Source organism: Podarcis muralis, chromosome 17, assembly GCF_964188315.1.
Source record: "Podarcis muralis chromosome 17, rPodMur119.hap1.1, whole genome shotgun sequence".
NCBI classification, from domain to species: Eukaryota; Metazoa; Chordata; class Lepidosauria; order Squamata; family Lacertidae; genus Podarcis; species Podarcis muralis.
The window spans coordinates 39,335,065-39,353,507 of NC_135671.1; the positions used below are offsets into that span (position 1 = coordinate 39,335,065).

Genomic DNA, 18,443 nt, shown 5'->3' on the forward strand with positions numbered 1-18,443 from the left:
CAGCTAAACCTGTCTTTCCTTGCCCCTTTGGCTACAACTGCTCTGCAGTCCTTGAGGATAAGCTTGGCTTAGCTGAGGCTTTCCAGCCTTAAGGACGATTAAGGAAGACAGGAATGCCGGGGGGGGGGGCACAGATAATTTGTAGCCATAGAAGAAGAGACCTCGGGACCCCTCAGGTATAAAGGCAACCTGTACAACCACACAGTGACTCATTACCCGCTCGCCATGGTACCCCGAGCCGTCCGGCTGCTTGTGACTCCGTCCTCGCAAAGGGATGTGAACTGAAGCCGGATTCTCTTTCTCTTTCTGCCCCATCTCAAATAGCTGCCTCTCAACCTGCCTTTCCCACCCATTCCCAAGCAGGCCCTCTCTTTCAGTTTTCTCCGCTCAATCCATCTTACTTTGCAGACACTCCACCACCCTCTCAACTCCCCAGCCCCATCCTTTCCATCTCATTGTCCCCACTGCAATCCCCACCATGCACAAAGCCCGCTCCGACTCCCAGGATGACCTCCCGGAAAATTTCTTCATCCCAGTGCCCTTGGATGTTGCCAACATCACAACTCTAAGTCCTTTTCTGGTACCTCAGACTCACCTTGGTAGTCCAGGCCTCTTTATGAGCATGGCTGCCTTCATGTTCCTATTGGTTGTACTTGGGGTACCCATCAACATCCTCACCATCTTCTGCACTTTCAAGTACAAGAAGCTCCGCTCCCACCTCAACTACATCTTGGTCAACCTTGCTGTGTCAAACCTGGTGGTGGTCTGCATTGGATCTACCACTGCCTTCTACAGCTTCTCCCACATGTACTTCATCATGGGCCCTCTTGCTTGCAAGATAGAGGGCTTTGCTGCCACATTGGGGGGTAAGTAAAATTTTTGAAACTTAGTAGCATTGGCAAGAATGAGGAGGATGAGTGGGTGGATGAGAGAGCAAGAAGACACAAGACTGGGAAAGCTGAAGGATTGTAAGGGATGAGTATGTGGAGCTATCTGAGGATTTCAGGGTACTGTGAAGTGACATTGTCAGTTAGCAAGCCAGAGACAGCTCGGATAAGGGAAATTGCACATTGTGAATAAGACAGCAGAGACTGAGGTTTGGGGAAAGCAAGGAATTGGTATGTGGCTGTTTTCTGCATCTGCATTTCCATATGCCTAGGGGGCTGACTAGACAATCCTGTCCTCTGTTTTTTACTCCCAACCAGGCATGGTGAGCCTATGGTCCCTGGCAGTTGTGGCCTTCGAACGGTACTTGGTCATTTGCAAGCCTCTGGGAAACTTCACCTTCAGAGGCACCCATGCCATTGTTGGTTGCATGATAACATGGGTCTTTGGCTTGGTGGCTTCAGTACCACCCCTGTTTGGCTGGAGCAGGTATGTGCTGGAGAATAAGGTTATGTCAGGGAGGGGAAGGCTGAGCTGAGATTATGGGAGTAGAGGCAGTCTGGGTTAAGGCACTAAGACGGAAATTTATACCTTACATGGAATTGAGTTGTGTACAGTTCCCCCCACTTCTGCCTGAGGTACCTCACCAGTTCTTTGCCATGCCTAATGTATTTAGGGTAAAATTAACGCCACCCTCTGCTATTAGTGGAAACCTATTGCTGAAAAGTGTTTAACTTCCTTAGGTATATTCCTGAGGGGCTGCAGTGCTCGTGTGGTCCTGATTGGTATACAACGAACAACAAGTGGAACAATGAATCTTATGTCCTATTCCTCTTCTCCTTCTGCTTTGGAGTGCCCCTGTCTGTTATCGTCTTTTCTTACGGTCGTCTTCTTCTAACCCTGCGGGCAGTGAGTACTACCTCTTTCCTCCCTTCTGCTCCCCTCTGATGAGACACAGAAGTAAGGAAAGGTAGCAGACAGCACCACCACCAGGGTGAAAATCTGCTCAGGTGTGTAACTGTCCAAACTGAAGAGGAGTGTCTAGAAAGGGATGGGTAAGAACAGGTGAAGCGGCTGTGGAATGCCTCAGTCCACCCACCAGCATTAGCTCTTTCCAGTCTTGTTGCCAAGTATCCTTTTTGTGGGAGAAGCTAAAGATCCAACATGGGGTAGGCAAACTAAGACCCGGGGACCGGATCCGGCCCAACTGCCTTCTAAATCCGGCCCGCGGACGGTCCAGGAATCAGCGTGGCCAGATGGGTGGGGAATAAATAACTAAATAAATAATAATAATAATAATAATAATAATAATAATAATAATAATAATAATTATTATTATTATAGCAGTGTGTTTTTACATGAGTAGAATGTGTTCTTTTATTTAAAATGCATCTCTGGGTTATTTGTGGGGCATAGGAATTCGTTCTCCCCCCCCTTCTTCAAAATATAGTCCGGCCCCCCACAAGGTCTGAGGGACAATGGACCGGTCCCCTGCTGAAAAAGTTTGCTGACCCCTGTTGTATATTAAAAGCAAGTGTGGCCCCTCTTTGGCCTGCTTCCCCACAGGGAGGCTCTGGTGGACTACAACCCCTGCCGGGACGGGGATTTGAACTCATGTCTGTTGTTTCCTGAAGTGACATGCTCTTGACCTCCATGCTACACAGACACAGGTTAATGTAAAATTCTGTAGGTGCCACATGCCTAAGGGCCAAATGAGATGTGATATTAAATGTGTGAATGCATGTAAGGTGTCTAGCTAATGGGCAGTATCCAACAAATACATCCCATCAGTGTAAGGGTTTGTGCTTGCACAGTGGAACTTCTCCCCCTCTCCTTGGGGGATTGGGGGAACCCCTAGAACAGATTTAAGATGCACATGAGAGGAGGGGAGGCGGAGAAAACTCCGTTGCACAAACACAAATACTTGAACTGGCAGTACACTTACTTTGTGCTATGTTGGATACAACTGAATATCTCTAAATAACTGTCGCCAGGGAGCCAAATAAGGATTGGTACTACTTCATACAAATAGGCAACGTAAACTATCTACCCTGCTTCTGCAATCTGAATTAAAATGTCCTTAGCTGATACTCCCCCTCAGGTGGAGAAAAGAAGTCATTGGGGCTGTTGTGGGGGGAGACATTCTTTTCATTGTGCATTCATGATGCACATTGTATATTGGGGTGGTTATATGCAAACTCTGTTTTTATGGATGGATGGATGGATGGATGGATGGATGGATGGATGGATGGATTGTTTGGATTTGTTACCCATGCTTCACCAAAGTGGGCTACAGCAATTTAGATATACAGAATTAAAAACATCTCCCAGGGCAGGTCTCAGCAATTTAAATATGTATTATTAACAGTAGTTTTAAACAAATTACAGTCACAAGAATGGTATGGGGTCTAAAAATATATATATCCCCAGTGTCAAAGGCCACAGTCATATGCATCTTCAGCATGCAGCAGAACCTACACAAGGAAGGTGCCGGATGCCCCTTTGTGGGCTGGAAATCCTATACCTTAGGGGCCACCACAGTGAATGCCCTGAACTTCTGAGCGTGGTGCAACTACTTCTGCTCATACACACCAACTTACAAAGCCGATTGAGGGGACTGGTGTCACGCACACAGATTGCGTGTGTGATGTCACATGCCTGCGCTTGTCAAGTGTTTGAAGTGGCGCGCACCGAGCGTCCCAAAGGTCAGCTTCTCCTCCCCTTCTTGTGGTTACCAGGGGAAGAGGCCCCGCCTCCTGCCAACTTTTGCGCCAAGTGCTGTGCACACTGAGGGCCCTGATCAATACTTTTCAAGCAAGGCATCAACAGATTCGGCTGCAATGGCAGCTGTACACGTGTGTTCAGTTACATCTGCATACTTTCGTGCACTGCACACATATGAAGGCACACCAGTGTGTACAAATCTGTGTACAGATGCACAGTTCCTGCCATCAGTCTTCTAAACCAGCACTTCCCAAACTTACAATGATCGCATACCCCTTATGAGAGCTTAGACTTACCAGCAGCCCCCTTTCGGGTGAAGATAATTTGGGGTTAGTTTTAATAATACTATTTTATCTTTGCATTGTCTGCTGCAGCTAAAAAATCAATGTTAAAGTAACATTAAAATTTCTGTTTGCGTACTTCTAGGGGTCCATGCATCGTGCTTTGGGAAACACTGCTTTAAGGAATTGCTTCCCCCTGTATCAGCTAATGCAGAAAGTGCAATGAAGAAAATATGAAGGAACTGGAAGGAGTAGGAAGAGGAATTAATATTTGTTTTGGGAATAAAAATATGGGAGGAGTCCCATTCATTTCAGTGGGGTTTGTAGAGGAAAGCTGCTCAGTGGATTATGTTCCATATCAACTAGGAGGTAGGGTAAGAAAATAATGGACTTGCACTGAAGGGAAGATTTTTAGGCCGAATGTTAGCGAACTCGTAAGAGCACAAGCAGTGATAGTTGTGGAACCTCTGATCATGGAAGGTTGAAATAAAAGGTAGAATGACGTCACTTGGCAAGGCTCTATGGAGGAAAAACCAGGTTTCAATCAGATAAACCACAAGGTCCCTCCCAATGTAGTGATTCTTAGCTAGGACCTTGCATTCAGAAATCTACTCCATGGGTACTAGGCTCCACCATGAGAGACAGAGGTTGTGGTGATAAGCATAGCCAGTGTTTTATTACGGCAGATTGAACCCCCTTCACCCACTCAGGTAGTGCCTTTGCTCACTGTAGACCTAATCAATACACCAGTGCTGCAGTTTTCCATTTTCTTTCTCCATCAATATGGCAACCCTGTACTGTGTGCACTCTGCCGCCTGGGCTTCAGTTATTCTCACTCATGGTTAATCATCTCCCCACCTCATCAGGTTGCCAAGCAGCAGGAACAGTCAGCCACCACACAGAAGGCTGAGAGAGAGGTGACCAAGATGGTAGTGGTGATGGTGATGGGCTTCCTGGTGTGCTGGCTGCCATACGCTTCCTTTGCATTGTGGGTAGTGACCCACCGTGGAGAACCTTTTGACGTTCGTCTGGCCTCCATCCCCTCTGTCTTCTCCAAGGCCTCCTCTGTTTATAACCCTGTCATCTACGTCTTCATGAACAAGCAGGTTAGCACGGGAAACATCTATAACCAAGCTGGTCTGGGCAGAAAGAGAGAGTGACACATTTATCCCTGGTCCTGAATGGGGTAACTGTGCCCCTGAAGAACCAGGTGCGCAGCCTGGGAGTCATTTTGGACTCACAACTGTCCATGGAGGCACAGGTCAATTCTGTGTTCAGGGCAGCTGTCTACCAGCTCCATCTGGTATGCAGGATGAGACCCTACCTGCCTGCGGACTGTCTCGCCAGAGTGGTGCATGCTCTAGTTATCTCCCGCTTAGACTACTGCAATGCGTTCTACGTGGGGCTACCTTTGAAGGTGACCCGGAAACTGCAACTAATCCAGAATGCAGCAGCTAGGCTGGGGACTGGGAGTGGCCAAGACCACATAACACCGGTCCTGAGAGACCTACATTGGCTCCCAGTACATTTCCAGGCACAATTCAAAGTGTTGGTGTTGACCTTTAAAACCATAAAGGGTCTTGGCCCAGTATACCTGAAGGAGCGTCTCTACCCCCATCGTTCAGCCCGGACACTGAGGTCCACCTCCAAGGGCCTTCTGGCGGTCCCCCCCCCCCCCCTGAGAGAAGTTAGCTTACAGGGAACCAGGCAGAGGGCCTTCTCAGCAATAGCGCCCGCCCTGTGGAACGCCCTCCCATCAGATGTCAAGGAAACAAACAACTATCTGAATGTTAGAAGACATCTCAAGGCAGCCCTGTTTAGGGAAGTTTTTAATGTTTGATATTTTAGCGTTTTATTAATATTCTGTTGGGAGCCACCCAGAGTGGCTGGGGAAACCTAGCCAGATGGGCAGGGTATATTATTATTATTATTATTATTATTATTATTATTATTATTATTATTATTATTATTATTATCCCATACCTCTTGTATGCTCTGTTGGATTTCCCTGGAATCATTTAGGGCTCTGGCAATCTCTCCTCACTGCCCTGAATGTTGACTTGTGCTCCCTATGACCAGAACTTCACGCAAAGAATATAAAATCCCTCACTTGGCTTACATGTCAACATTTCTCCCTGAGCTTATCAAGGACTCTGGTATCATCTCAGGATATGCACTCAGTGCCCCTCTGTCAAATTACCTGCCCTACAGAGTATGCATAGCAGTACATGTATTTAGAGACATTTCCGTTTTGAAGAGAGCTTTGTGATTTTCACACTGAACTTGGGGAGCACCCTATGGTTCCCTGCTAGGTTGTCCCTAAAGTATCAGTAACAGTGGACAATGAGAAGGTCAGTAATTGTTGAGAAGTTTCTCTGAAAGACAGCTTCTGCACCACTGTCTGTCTTCGCCTGCAATGTGTAGCCACAGAATAATGTTAGGCATGGTTCAGGGTTGCGCTCTGAGAGGGGCACTGTTGTGATGGAACAGGTCGGCAAATGTGTCACAATCTTCTGCAATGTGCAGGGGTTCCTTGGCAGATGAACAGATGTGAACAGGCTTCCCTTAAGTTTGAAAATCAGAGCTGGAACCCTGGCATTCAGCACTGTACCTCTCTCGTATGGACTAGGGCTCAGAAAACTGTTGTGTCCTTCTTCCCTAGGGCTGTGACATCCCTGCTAATTAACCCTCTCTCCATTTCAGTTTCGTTCCTGCATGCTGAAGCTTGTCTTCTGTGGCAAAAGCCCCTTTGGTGAGGAGGAGGATGTTTCGGGTTCCTCCCAAGCCACCCAGGTCTCGTCGGTGTCTTCCAGCCAGGTGTCACCAGCGTAACCATGAGCAATGCCCACACCACCCACTCTACCTCCAGGGAACACTTCTACTGTATGCAGCAACACCCTTTGCCCTGCACAGCAGGATGCGCCCAATGTGTGCATTACTCCTGCAAGGGTCCCACTGCAGTTCCATTCGTTGCATCCGGCATTTGGTTTCTGTACAGGGCGCTCACATTACATACCCCAACTGGCATTGCTCCACCTGTCTGTACAATTAATGTTGCACTACAAACAGTTGTTGTGCTCATGGACTGCTCTTCCTGTCCCACTGAGGTGAGCAAGGTTATTGGACACACTGAAAAGCTATGGATGGCAATCAGGGGTGTCACTACCAGCTGCTGCAGAACAGTCAAGACCCTCGCCTTGTGGAAGTGACATCTGGCTGGTCCAGCCTTCCTTGTCTCTGCCACTGCTGGCAAATCTGCAAAAAGAAGAGCATCTGGGTTATATGTGAATGTCTTTCTGAGCTCTGGTTTATGTGCATTAGGAATTGGGTGTGCTATGAACGGTTAGCTTGACAAACTGCAGTGCATGTACTCATTTACTTCCACCTCCATGAGAGAACAGTCCCTTCTCACCAGCATCAGATCTGGCACATCTGGCCACAGGTGCCTGATTTGGAGGAGGGAAAATTTTATCCTCTTAGATAGTAAAATTGCAAGTCAACCTTCCCTTTCTCTTCCTCCTCCATATTTCATTACCTCCAGCAGGAGGCAGCAAAAATGTATGTCAATGCTTGCAAATAGTAGGTCTGATAACCCTCAAAGCAGAACACAACACCACAGATGAGCTTTGTGTTCAAGGTAACCCTAAACCTCTGAATGCAAACACTTTTGCATGGCAGCTGCAGGGCATGGATCACTAAAATTGCCTGATGACTTCCATTGGAGCAAATGCCAGAGATAGGTTACTGGGCTCTGTGGACCATTCCTCCTGAATTCCTTCCATTAACACAATGACTCATTGGGGTCTTCAGAATCAGCAGGTCAGAAGACACAAAACCAGTTAACCAGTACCTCTTGAGAAGTTCCTGTCTAAAATATATTTTAAAACCTTCCATTAAAAAGGATGGGGATTTAACAACCCCTCGTAGCAGGATATGTGAGTACTGAGGAGTTATTTCACAGGGCTGTCATGTCATCAGATATAGCTATTCCTTATAGTTCTCAGAAAATCAATTGACTGCACCTTAGGCCACAAAAGTAAGAGCCAAACGTGCTTTGAACATGTTAACCTATTCAAAGCATGTTACATACATTATCTCAATAATCGTAACACCAGCCCCATAAGGCAGCCTGGCATTATGAGCTATATTACTGAAGGAGAGCTGATCAACGTGGTTTTGCCTAAGGATACCTGGTAAGTTCATAGCTAAATCAAGATTTGAAAACTGGGAACATCCTGACATATAGTGTATGTTCTAAACAAATAGTAAGGGCCAGGAATAAAACAAGGTAAAAAAACCCCCTCATAACTTACTCTTTTAGAATGCCTCATGACTTCATGTGACCTCCAATACTTTGAGTTTCTGGGGACGGATAAGTTACTTTCCCCTCTGCTCTTTACCTGTCATCCCCTCATGCCATTGCCAGGGTAGAAAAGAGAGAGAGAGAGAAACAGAAACAGGACTCATTAGGGAATAAAAGTGAAGGCAGTCTATATAGCTTGAGGGGCCAGTCATGCCCCACATAGCCTGCTGATAGCAGGAGCTGGAGAGGGCTGTCATGGAAGGTCAAGGGGTCAAGGGCCACCTGCCTTCCCTGTCATTTGAGCATTGAGCAACACCCTTCTGCACTAGATAAACCAGGCTGATAGGCTTCAAACTTTGCCTCTGCTGTGCCGCCCCCTTTTAGCACACCCAAGAAGCAGACAGTCATTGAGGGCAATGGTGGTTGTATTTTGTAAATATCCAATAACCCCTCAAAGTCCACCCACATCTCTGTAATTCCCTTCTATCTTCATGATTATCACCTTGTAAATGGAATACCTCTCCCCAGTCTCTCCCAGTTACATGAATAAATACAATGGAGATGCAGCTTTGGAATCCACAGTGATGGCTGATTATTTGCAATCGCATATTGTTGCTAGAGAAATGCCCATTGCATACCCCGCCTTTTCCATTCTCTATACACCTGTTGTGTGCCACCCTGTGCCCTGCCACATCCCCAGGATGCACATGAAATAAGTGCATCCTTACGACAGATACTTTCACTCTAGCCTGTTAAAGCAAGGAAAACCTGAATTTCCCTATGGAACAATGTATAAAATTGTTTATAACTCTTGCCTCTTGCATTTTGGCAAATCCTCCATAATCCCCTTGCCTGAGATCACATAGGCAGATAGCCATCAGGGGAAGTTCCTGAATCTGCCAGTGTTTGCCCAGATGCTCTGCACAGAGGATGCCTGCGCAGCATCCAGATTGTCTTATCAAATGCAAATGCTTTGTGTAAACTGTGTCTGGAACCATGTAAAACTGTCTAATCCTCAGGAATGTCACACCTTGGCCTGCCTGAGTCACTGTAACCCCACCTTATTGTGATTTATTTCTGACTATTCGGAAAGGAGATGCAAACCTTTAAGAAGAGAATGCTTTTGCTGTGTTCTGGGTCCTTCACCTGACAAGGGGGGCGGGCTGGGGCTCTGTTGCAACAGATAATAAAAGATCAGCTTTGCTTTCACTGGATTTTCTGCCTCAGCTCATTCATCTTTGACTGGTAATGAAATCGGGGAGTTGGGCCATCAAAAGGCACCCCCTATTTTCTGGTAAAAGTATGTGATGATAAAGTCCCAATTTCTCCCCATCTTCTCTGAGTGATGGGGGCTGGGCTGTGTGGAAAAAACAGCAACCCGTCCAGGAAGGGCCTTGAATTCAAAACACAAGGAGCCTGTACATGGACAAGTTGCTAACGTGAATCTGGGGAAGGAGTCTCCCTTGCCCAGCCCCTCCTGTTGAAGCCTTGCCCTGGTGCCTTGCCCCCTGAAGAGTGTCAGGCGCGCGGCCGAGTTCTGCTAGTAGTGAACTTTTTCTAACTGTAAATAGTTCAGAACTAGCGGAATTCCTGACGAGAGCCCAGAAAGCTGGGGGCAAGACCCAACTAAAAGACGAGATTCATCACAGCAATACTCTTGGCAACTCGTTCTACAAGTCAGGATCCCAGATCTCTTACTGAAGGACTGTTAAAGTAATCCACCACCTAACAGTCCTCAAACAGATACTCTACCTCCCCATTCAGATTCCACTTAAAATCCACTATGCTGGATCCACAGATACTTCTGATAACCGAAACCACAGAAATAGTATCATGTGTCTCCATATTTGCGAACTTGCAGTCCCCCACACTTTATCTAGCACAGAAGGACATGGGCCCCAAACTATACAAAGTATACTTAGCTTTCAAACTGTAGGTTCTGCCAGGTTTCCACAGCTGACAGAGGTACATGCACGTAGTTATACCCCACCATTAGATGTCAGAAACTGACAAAGCCAGAGAAGGTATATGGAGCAATCAAAACCTTTGGCTGGGAAAACAAGATAATCAAGAGGTCTGGATGTGCAGTAACATTATGAATAAAAAGCACCATACTGTGGAAAGAGGTGATGAGCTGCAGAGACCTCCACAATATGCAAAAGCTGGAGGGTGTTGCACATATACGATCTGAAGAGAAACCTGAGCATGCAGTGTATTTTTTCTGTTTTGCAGCTGTGTGATTTGTGTGCATATTGTATTGTAATGGCCATTGATTGATTGATTGATTGATTGATTGATTGATTACACATATACATGCATACCAGCAGAGTCTGCCAGGCACTTGTGGTCTCTATCCCTTGGTGGCTCACAAAAAAAGAGAGTACAACATCCCATAAGCAGCACAATTATATTTTGAGCTGATTGATCAAAGGTGTTGGGTGTGTGCACTCCCTAGAACCAACTACAGGTGTCATGCAGGGAGGGGTGAGCCCAGTGCTTTTTCAGCTGGAACTCACTGGAACTCAGTTTTGACACCTGTCAGGTGGGCACCATTGCCATTATAAGAGAACAAGGGAGGTGTTCATGGTGAGTTCCGGCACCTCTTTTTCTAGAAAAATAGCCCTGGGTGAGCCCCTCCCTCTCTCTTTCAAAGCACATGTGATTATTCATCAGGAGAACCTATAGCTGAAGGCACAACAGGTAGCCACAGTAAATGCTTTGTTTTTTCATAATTTAATCACAAATATATCCAAGGACAGACATTTTTGAATCTTCCCCTCCACACTAAAATATATACATGAAATGTCATCATTGAAGTAAAGTGCAATTGCACACACAAGCAAAGCATTTTCATTGCGTCCACCATGTTGCATATTAAAAAGTAACCAAGGTCCTTCCACCCCAGTGTGCACAGTTGCGCAAGTCATTTAAATATGCCCCATGCACTGTACTGCACACAAATGTACATTCTGCAAATATAACTGAAACCCCCTTCCACCCAAAAGCATTACCCCAAAGCGCAAGCTTCAATGGTCCTCTCCTTAAATGTGACTGACCCTGACATCCATTGAACAACCCAAGGTACCTGTCAGGATCCGGTCCCCGCGGTGTGCCCCTGGCGCTGCCTCCTGGACCTTTGCTGCGTGGCTCTTTCCACCTCAGCCTCCTAGGGCTCTGCCCCCTTTTCCGTGGCCGGGAGATTAAAGTTTCCAGTTTCCCTTAATCGGACTCCCCCGGAGTGACCCAAAAATCCCCTGGATTAGTTGGGGCCAAGGGGGTGGGTGTCACCTCCCATCAGCTGAGCAGCTTGGACTGAGTGAAGCTCACTGCAGTTTAAGGGGGAGGAGAATTAGGGCAGGTGTGAGCCGACTGGCAAGTAGAGAAGGGGAGTCAGCAGGGTCACATGGTTAAAATGGGGATCAGGACAGAGTGAGGCATTTGGATGCCTGTATGGAACCTCAAAATGGCGCACAAACCAGATGCAGTTCTCACTGAAATGAATAGAAAAGCTCTTTTATAGTTCCTGTTAATTTAAATGGGGCTTTCAATGGAGATGGTGCCCAGTCGCTCAAAATAATGTTTCTTAATCCGCTGCTCAGAGTTCACATCCTGAAGCAGTTACCACATCTTGAGTCATGGTAGGGTTACCTGTGGTGGGTGTTAAATATGGAAGCCAGAGACAGCATCTTCCATTCAAGAATCCAGTAATCTAGTTCTTCCTGTACCACAAAAACAAAAACAAGTTCTGGGCAATAAATCACAATGATACCATGAAAATATTCTATTTCCCATCAAACTATATCATAGAGCAGGGATGCAGGAGCTTTCGACCCTCCTGGTGTTGTTGGGCCACAGCTCTGATCATCTCTGACCACTGGCCCTGCTGGCTGGGATTGCTGGGAGTTGGAATCCCAAAGCATCTGGAGGGCCACAGGCTCCCCATCTCTGTAGTAGAGTCCTCTAGCTGTGTGGGATGTGGAGTCCAAGAAGTGTGAGTGGTCCTTCCTGTTGGATAGCCAGAAGCCAGAAGGTACATACTGTATATTCTTGACTTTTTAGTGGACTCTGATGATGACATTATGGGGGCCGAGAGTTCAAAAGAGCCCCATCTCAGACAAAAACAATATTCCGCTGAACAGCCTAATACAATATACGTACCTTATGGTCTGGATTCTTAGGCACTGATATAAACACAAGTTCACACTGAGGTAGTAAACCTGTATCTGGAAATACCACTTCCAATTCCAAATGGCTCAGATGATGGAGTGTAGATATATAAATAAATCCCTCCTCATAGAAAATTAGCATGCCAGAGAGAATGCCATGCTAGATAGAGCCCCTCTTCCTGACATGCAAGCTTTCTTTATGCAAGAAATTTATTTTGTGGGTGCTCATCGGCACTGAGAACTAGGTTTCAGGCTCTTTAAACCAAATACTGTAAGTCTTTGAGTCTGTTGATGTGTTAGCAACAAACATCCAATGAGAGATCAGAGCAATATAGCTTGGGTGGTTCCTTTCGCTCAGGGCAGTTAGAATCTTGGTTTTGTGAAAGAATGGAGAAGAAACACAGGCTGTTAAAACAAAGTGAGGTCATTTTCAAATTGCATTTGAACATTGCTGTACACACCAGAAAGGGGGCAGGCATGTCTTCACCTGATGCACATTGCCTGTTTGGTTTCCCAACACCTGCAATCTCCCCAGCTCCTGTTCATGAAGCTATCATTTGTGCATGCACAATGTTTTTTTCAATGTACACACCTCAGCTTAACTGCAAAGTGAATGTAGCTTACGTTTTCAAATCGGATGGAAGCTAGTTTGAGAATAAATGAACCAAACAGGAGTATTTCTCAAGAAACTACAAGATAGAAATGTATTATGGCTAAGGTCATGTGCACACAGCTTCCAACACCAGTGGTGGTAGCTCACTGAAGCGAGAGTGAATGGTAATGTGTACACAGCCACATTGTTATGAGAATTATAAGGTATAAGATGTAAAATAAATGTTCATAAATGTGCCAGGCAAACATGAACCACATGTCTGAAAAAGTACAGGAAAACAGTCCTGATTTTGACTCTCCCAAATTGACCTCAAATGTTTCTTTGCAAGGAGGAAGGAAAAGGGAAAGCCTCTCCATTGTCTTTTGCTTACCTGTCTTTAGGGCATCTATGTGGATGAATAGGGTGAGCCTGTGACCTGGATTCAGGAACTGAGTATCACAAAAGAATCGCCAGGATGCCCAGGTAAATGCAATCAGTGACTATTATCAGGTATTCTGGAAGACCACCCCTTGAGTGATGTATGTAAGATGTACTGGGGGGTGGCCTTGAGCTACTGGGGGGCGGGCAGATTTCAAAAGTCTATATAAGGACTTGCACACCAATGTTCTGGGTTCCTCCTCCCTCCTGCATGGGGGGGTGAGCACCCTGTTGCAACACTTTAATAAAGATCAGGCTTACGAGCTGCTTTGCTTCTCAATATACTCTGGTTGGCCTCTGTTATTTTTCTCCTACCAATAGAGAACCTACATAAGGACTCTATATGGGCTCTTGGATAGGGAAAAGGAGCAGTTTTTTCTAACAGATTCAAGAAGATGTGGGAAGGGGGAATGGATCCCATTCAATCTGTATCCAGTGCTCTCCCGCCACTGATTTAGGAGCAGTGCACACAAGACTGTTGTTTCTTATGAAGAACTGCATTTTGATGTGCTTTCCCCAAGCCACCTCCAATCTAAAATGTGGGAAATAAACAATCTAGCTGCATTTTAAGCTAGTGCAGCTCTAAAGGAAACAGTTGAGATCAATGTTATCTCATTATGTTTATGGGTTAGTGGAGGAACAGGGACCCCCCAGATCCCTGGGTGCCAGATTTCCCCCTCTAAGTGCTGGGGTTAAATCAAAGCCATGAGGATTAAGGTGAGCTGACAGGCTGGGCCAGACAGAGGGGCAGAGGGAGATGATGGCCCAGCCATTAACCCATCGCAAAAGACAAAAGAAGACAAAAGACCCTGGCAGTAACCCAGAGGGAGGTTGCTAGGGCAATGTGGGCATGATGTCACTCAGAAAAGAGTTGTCCTTTTACACAGAGGTGTTTTTTGGCAAGGTGTTTGGGAAACAAGAATGAGGAAGTTAAAGAGAACTCCATGCGGTGCTCATGCCCCATACCACCCAACATTTCTCCAATGAAATTAGGGATGTCCTATTCCATAATAAGAAGAATTCTATTACTTATACCCTGCCCATCTGACTGGGTTGCCCCAGACACCCTGGGTGGTTTTATATATATATATATATATATATATATATATATATATATATACACACACACACACACACACACACACACACACACACATATATATATATATACATATACATACATACATATATATATATATATATATATATATATATATATATGCAGGTTTTGGTGTCCTCGGGTGTCTTCCCGTGTAAAAGATGGGGTGTCTAGGCGACGTTTCGACGAGGTCTCACTCGTCATCTTCAGGCTGGTGCTTTCGGCTTCTTGTTACTGGAACAGAGCAGGATCTCAGTGTTTGAGTTCCTATAAATACTGTTGAGGAGGTGTGTTGTATAGCCTCCAATGTTCTGGGCAGAGAGGAAGTTCCCAGGCTAGTGTGCCTTTTCTTCTTTTGTTCCTTAATTACTTGAGGGATATCTTGAGTGATTTCTTGAGTGATATCCTGAGTACCACTTAGGTGGGTCATTAGGTGTGGATTAGTTGCTAAGGCCTTTGTGTCTTGACCTCTTGAACTTTGTGAAGAGTTTTTCTGAGAAGATGGCTGTACTGAAATTAGTTGTGCTCTGGCTTGGCTTCGTGTATAGGGGCGAGCTGTGGTTTTGTGGCCTGTGCCAGCCAGATCTGTGTAGGGATTGCAGGGGGGTGCAGCATCCGGAGGTGCCACCATGGTTTGGCTACTGGATGGTGTCTGTAATTTAACTGTGGAGAGGGTCTGGGTTTGGATCTGGTGTGGTTGATTGGTGATGGCGTTCTGTGTGCCTCTGGATCTGATGTCAGTTTTTGTGGGGAGGGCTAATTTCCAGATGTCTGGCAAGCGGGATGTGTCGTCACGCTTGTTCATGTTGTGAGGGTGTTTCTCTATCTCGATGGCTTCCATGATTATTCTCTTGTGGTGATGTTCCATGTTAAAGAGCAATTTGGAATCTGCAAAATTAATTTCGTGTCCTGTTTCTTTCATGTGTTGGAAAAGAGAGGAAGTTTTTTCTTCTTTTTTGACGGCATTCTTGTGTTCTGCAATACGTGCATTTATTCGTCTGTTTGTTTGTCCAATGTACGTGGCTGGGCAGACTTTGCAGGGTATTTCATAGACCCCTTGGTTTTCCAACTGGATTTTATCCTTGGGGTTTCTGAGGATATTGGCTATTTTTTGGTTGGTGCAAAAGGCTGTTTTGATATTGTGTTTATGGAGGATTTTGCTAATTTTATCTGTAGTGCCCTTGATATAAGGAAGGAGGGCCATGCCATTGTTTTCTTCTGTGTCTTGGTTTTTGGGGGGTGTTTCTTTTTGGATTAGCTTCATAACCCTGTTTTGCTGGTATCCATTGGCAATTAACACATTTGAGAGATTCTGTAACTCAGTTGTCAGGTGGTCTTTGTCAGCCAGGCGTTTGGTTCTGGAGATGAGAGTCTTGGCTACGGAGTTTATTTGTGCAGGGTGGTGGTGTGATTGTGCATGTAAGTAGCGGTTGGTGTGTGTTTTTTTCCGGTAGATAGTGTGTCCTAGGGAGCCATCAGGTTTTTTGTAGATTAGGACGTCAAGGAAGGGAAGTTGGTTGTTGGCTTCTATTTCCATAGTGAATTGTATTTTGGGGTGTAGGCTGTTGAGATGTGTGAGGAAGCTGTCCAGTTTTTCTTTCCCGTGTGGCCAAATTACAAAGGTGTCGTCAACATATCTCCACAGATAAATTACAGACACCATCCAGTAGCCAAACCATGGTGGCACCTCCGGATGCTGCACCCCCCTGCAATCCCTACACAGATCTGGCTGGCACAGGCCACAAAACCACAGCTCGCCCCTATACACGAAGCCAAGCCAGAGCACAACTAATTTCAGTACAGCCATCTTCTCAGAAAAACTCTTCACAAAGTTCAAGAGGTCAAGACACAAAGGCCTTAGCAACTAATCCACACCTAATGACCCACCTAAGTGGTACTCAGGATATCACTCAAGAAATCACTCAAGATATCCCTCAAGTAATTAAGGAACAAAAGAAGAAAAGGCACACTAGCCTGGGAACTTCCTCTCTGCCCAGAACATTGGAGGCTATACAACACACCTCCTCAACAGTATTTATAGGAACTCAAACACTGAGATCCTGCTCTGTTCCAGTAACAAGAAGCCGAAAGCACCAGCCTGAAGATGACGAGTGAGACCTCGTCGAAACGTCGCCTAGACACCCCATCTTTTACACGGGAAGACACCCGAGGACACCAAAACCTGCATTCCTGTACCCGTGAAAATCTACGAAAGCATATATATATATATATATATATACATAATAAAATATTAAACATTAAAAAACCTTCCCTATACAGGGCTGCCTTCAGATGTCTTCTAAAGGTTGTATAATTACTTATCTCCTTGGTTCGGAGGTTGCATAACTCCATACCCTCCAACATTTATCCAATGAAAATAAGGACATCCTAACGAAAAGCAGGACATTCCAGGATCAAATGAGAAACTGGGACGGGTTCTGTAAATCCAGGACTGTCCCTGGAAAATAGGGACACTGGGAGGGTCTGAAACCCTCCAAGTGTCCCTATTTTTCAGGGAAAGTCCCAGAATTACGAAAGCCATCCCAGCATCTAGGCCTAGGACCCTCGTACCTACGGGACCGCCTCTCCTGGTATGCCCCACGGAGAGCCTCAAGGTCCATAAATAGCAACACCCTAGTCCAGGGGTCTGCAACCTTTAAGACAAAAAGAGCTACTTGGACCCGTTTCCGAAGAAAAAAAACCTGGGAGCCGCAAAACCATTGCGACATTTAAAACAAATATATCTCCGGAGCCGCGATTTGACAGCAGGTGGGAAGGTGACGTCGGGACGGTGCGTGACTAACGCACGCACCGCTCCCATGCGACGTCACAGCCAGTACAGCACCCACCACAGTGGGGAGTGTCGGGGCGCACAATGCGCCTCCTCCCCTCGCTAGTATCCGCCCCAGAGCCGCAGCAAAGGTGTAAAAGAGCCACATGCGGCTCCGGAGCCGCGGGTTGCTGACCCCTGCCCTAGTGGTCCCGGGCCCTAAGGAAGTCAGATTAGCTTCAACCAGAGCCAGGGCCTTTTCAACACTGGCTCCGGCCTGGTGGAACGCTCTGCCTCATGAGCCCAGGGCCCTGCAGGATCTGATTTCTTTCCGCAGGGCCTGTAAGACAGAGTTGTTCCGCCTGGCCTTTGGCTTGGAGCCAATTTGATTCCCTCCCTCCCTCTCTTTCTTTTTTCCTTTCTCCTCCTGTGTAGTGGCTGCATCTTAGTGTTTTAATGTTGTATTTTAATCTTGTTTTTTAAGTTGTATTTTAATCAACTTGTTTTTATTATTGGTTGGGCAGGAGGAGGAGCCGGTGTTTCTCCTGAGCAGTGGCAGCTGCGAGGGAGCACCCTCTTGCCTCTCCCTGGCCCCTGGCCTCCTCCCTTGGGCCAAGCAGGTCTGCAGGAGCCACCCAGGCCCAGCCCCACAAGGCAGAAGGCAGGGTCACCCTGGGCATTGTTACTGGAAAAATCCGAGGGCTCCCTTGGACAAAACAAAGACACCAACCAGGATAACTTGGAGCAAAACAGCAGCCTGTAGGCTTGGCCTTTATTGAACTGATGCATCAGGGTGTTCCCCTCACTTGCAGGAGAGAGGAAAGACCCAGAAAAATAGTGTGCCAGGTCTTATAAAAACTTTTGAAATTCCCCTCCTCTAGGTCAAGCCCACCCCCAGAAACATCATGCATACATTACAGAAAGGAGGGGTTGAGGGAGGAGTTGGTGGTAACCTGAGTGTCTTGTCACCTGGCTGGTTCCTCCTTTCCCCCCTCCCCATGAGTCACTTCCAAGAGACAAAGGGGAGTTTGCAGTTTCCTGCCCCCTGAGGGAAGATCTGATCATTGTCCTTTGTTTCAGTCCATGCTGAATCCACTCCCATATGCAAGTTCTTTGTGGTCTTGATTGTCTTCTGTCTGGGATCATCTGGGCAGGGCTCCTGCAGATGTGCTGAGACAGTGAAGG

At 46.3% G+C, this 18,443-nt stretch overlaps 1 protein-coding gene across 1 annotated transcript; it reads left to right on the forward strand.

Moving 5' to 3' along the window:
• The first annotated feature begins 475 nt into the window (after nucleotides 1-475).
• On the forward strand, nucleotides 476-6,748 carry LOC114587876 (blue-sensitive opsin-like). The gene is made up of 5 exons (XM_028712723.2): nucleotides 476-866; nucleotides 1,206-1,374; nucleotides 1,629-1,794; nucleotides 4,757-4,996; nucleotides 6,594-6,748. Exons 1-5 carry the CDS (start codon nucleotides 479-481, stop codon nucleotides 6,720-6,722), a joined length of 1,092 nt encoding a protein of 363 aa, XP_028568556.1. The 5' UTR covers nucleotides 476-478; the 3' UTR covers nucleotides 6,723-6,748.
• Nucleotides 6,749-18,443: the final 11,695 nt, after the last annotated feature.

What these genes read in the sequence shown, in the direction of transcription:
- LOC114587876 (XM_028712723.2), top strand. Translation starts at nt 479, where the DNA reads ATGCACAAAGCCCGCTCCGACTCCCAGGATGACCTCCCGGAAAATTTC. An exon ending in CTTTGCTGCCACATTGGGGG is followed by an intron (nt 867 to 1,205) that starts GTAAGTAAAATT and finishes ACTCCCAACCAG; the next exon opens with GCATGGTGAGCCTATGGTCC. An exon ending in ACGTCTTCATGAACAAGCAG is followed by an intron (nt 4,997 to 6,593) that starts GTTAGCACGGGA and finishes TCTCCATTTCAG; the next exon opens with TTTCGTTCCTGCATGCTGAA.